Source organism: Mus pahari, unplaced genomic scaffold (genome assembly GCF_900095145.1).
Source record: "Mus pahari unplaced genomic scaffold, PAHARI_EIJ_v1.1 scaffold_13132_1, whole genome shotgun sequence".
Taxonomy (NCBI): Eukaryota; Metazoa; Chordata; class Mammalia; order Rodentia; family Muridae; genus Mus; species Mus pahari.
This window is the reverse complement of record NW_018392630.1, coordinates 12,668-14,211: the sequence shown is the minus strand read 5'-3', so window position 1 is coordinate 14,211 and position 1,544 is coordinate 12,668. Positions and strand designations below refer to the sequence as shown.

Below are 1,544 nucleotides of genomic sequence, written 5' to 3'. Positions count from 1 at the left end.
ATTCCTCCATTTCTCCCCTTCCTTCCTTTTTTTCCTCTCTTCCCCTTATATCTTTATTATTCATTTATTCTCATTCTTGTTTCTACTTGGGCCTAAAATTATAAAATATTTATTTTAATTCATTTTCAATTTTCATACATTTGCTTATGCATCAAATTGCTTTATATTCAGTATTATGTAAAAATCACTTAACTAAAATAACTACAGTCTGAAGAAGTGAAAAGCTCTGTCCACTCCTACTTCTTGCCATCTCTCTATGTGTACTAGCTCTCAAAACACATGTTATTAAAATACATCCTGATATTAAGGTTCTATATGTCTGGTTTTAGTCACAAATACTAGTGTCTTTCTTTCTTTTTTTTTTTTTAATTTTTGAGAATTTCATATATACATACAGCGTGTTTTGATCATTCCACCTCCCATGTCCTCCAAAACTTTCCCATCCTCATCATATTACTTTTTAAAAAAATTTCATGTCCTCCATTTAAAAAAAAGCCACTGAGTCCAATTAGAGCTGCCAATAAATGCATAGGTATGTGGTCATCCACCTGTGAGGGACCATCCCATTAAAAATAAAGCTCCATCCCATAACAGTCATCAACTGTCAAATAGTTTCTCATATTAGGGGTGAGGGCTCATGTGCCCCTCCCCTATCCATGCTAACATGTTGATTGGTTTGATATTATGTAGGTCTTGTGTAGGCAACCACAGGTGCTAAGCTCATGAGTGCAAAGATCTTGCCATATCCAGAAGACACTGAGAAGCCAACCTTTACTTTCAACATCATTGTAATAGACAGACTACATAAAAACAGCTAACCAGTTTTTAATACCAGGTAATACCAGGTGCCAAGTAAGCCAGGTGATTACTATATCTGTCTGTTTAATGATGTTATTACTACATCTCTTAATTTGAAAGGTCTAGAGAAGGACTCCTCAATGTTTTCACTCCTGAATTCCTATTAAGGATGGCACCTGCACAGATGCTATGCTTTCTGAGGTAAATGTGCTGCCTTCTTCAGCACTCTCTTGAGGGCCTCCTTGATCTCAGTGTTCCTCAGGCTATAGATCAGAGGGTTTACCATGGGGATGAGGATGGTATAGACCACAGACAGCATCTTGTCTTGCTTTGTGGAGTGCTGAGAGCTGTGGTGCATGTACACAGAGAAGACTGTGCCATAGAAGAGAGTTACTGCTGCCAGGTGGGTTCCACATGTCTTGAATGCCTTGACACAGCCTTTGAATGAGGCCACTTTCAGGATAGAAACTGCAATGAATACATAGGATAAGAGAATAATAAGGAAAGAGCCAAATCCAACAATAACAGCTTCCAGGAAAAGAACCAGCTGGTTGATGAAGGGATCAGAGCAAGACAAGGGAATGATCTGAGGAATGTCACAGAAAAAATGACGAATGACATTTGGCCCACAATAGTAGAGATTAAAACAAGCAACTGTTTGAACAAAGCTACTAAAGAATCCACTCCCATAGACACCAGCAACCATCCTCCAGCAAAGACTGGGAGCCATGATGGCTGAGTACTGC

General features: G+C 38.7%; 1 protein-coding gene across 1 annotated transcript; it reads right to left on the bottom strand.

Annotated features, from left to right (window-relative positions):
• Positions 1 to 912: 912 nt before the first annotated feature.
• LOC110315112 (olfactory receptor 1440-like) lies at positions 913 to 1,538 on the bottom strand. The gene has a single exon (XM_021189252.1). It carries the CDS (start codon positions 1,526 to 1,528, stop codon positions 986 to 988), a length of 543 nt encoding a protein of 180 aa, XP_021044911.1. The 5' UTR covers positions 1,529 to 1,538; the 3' UTR covers positions 913 to 985.
• Positions 1,539 to 1,544: the final 6 nt, after the last annotated feature.

Bases quoted from the DNA above. Each gene is read 5' to 3' on its own strand.
- LOC110315112 (XM_021189252.1), bottom strand. From the start codon at position 1,528: ATGGCTCCCAGTCTTTGCTGGAGGATGGTTGCTGGTGTCTATGGGAGT.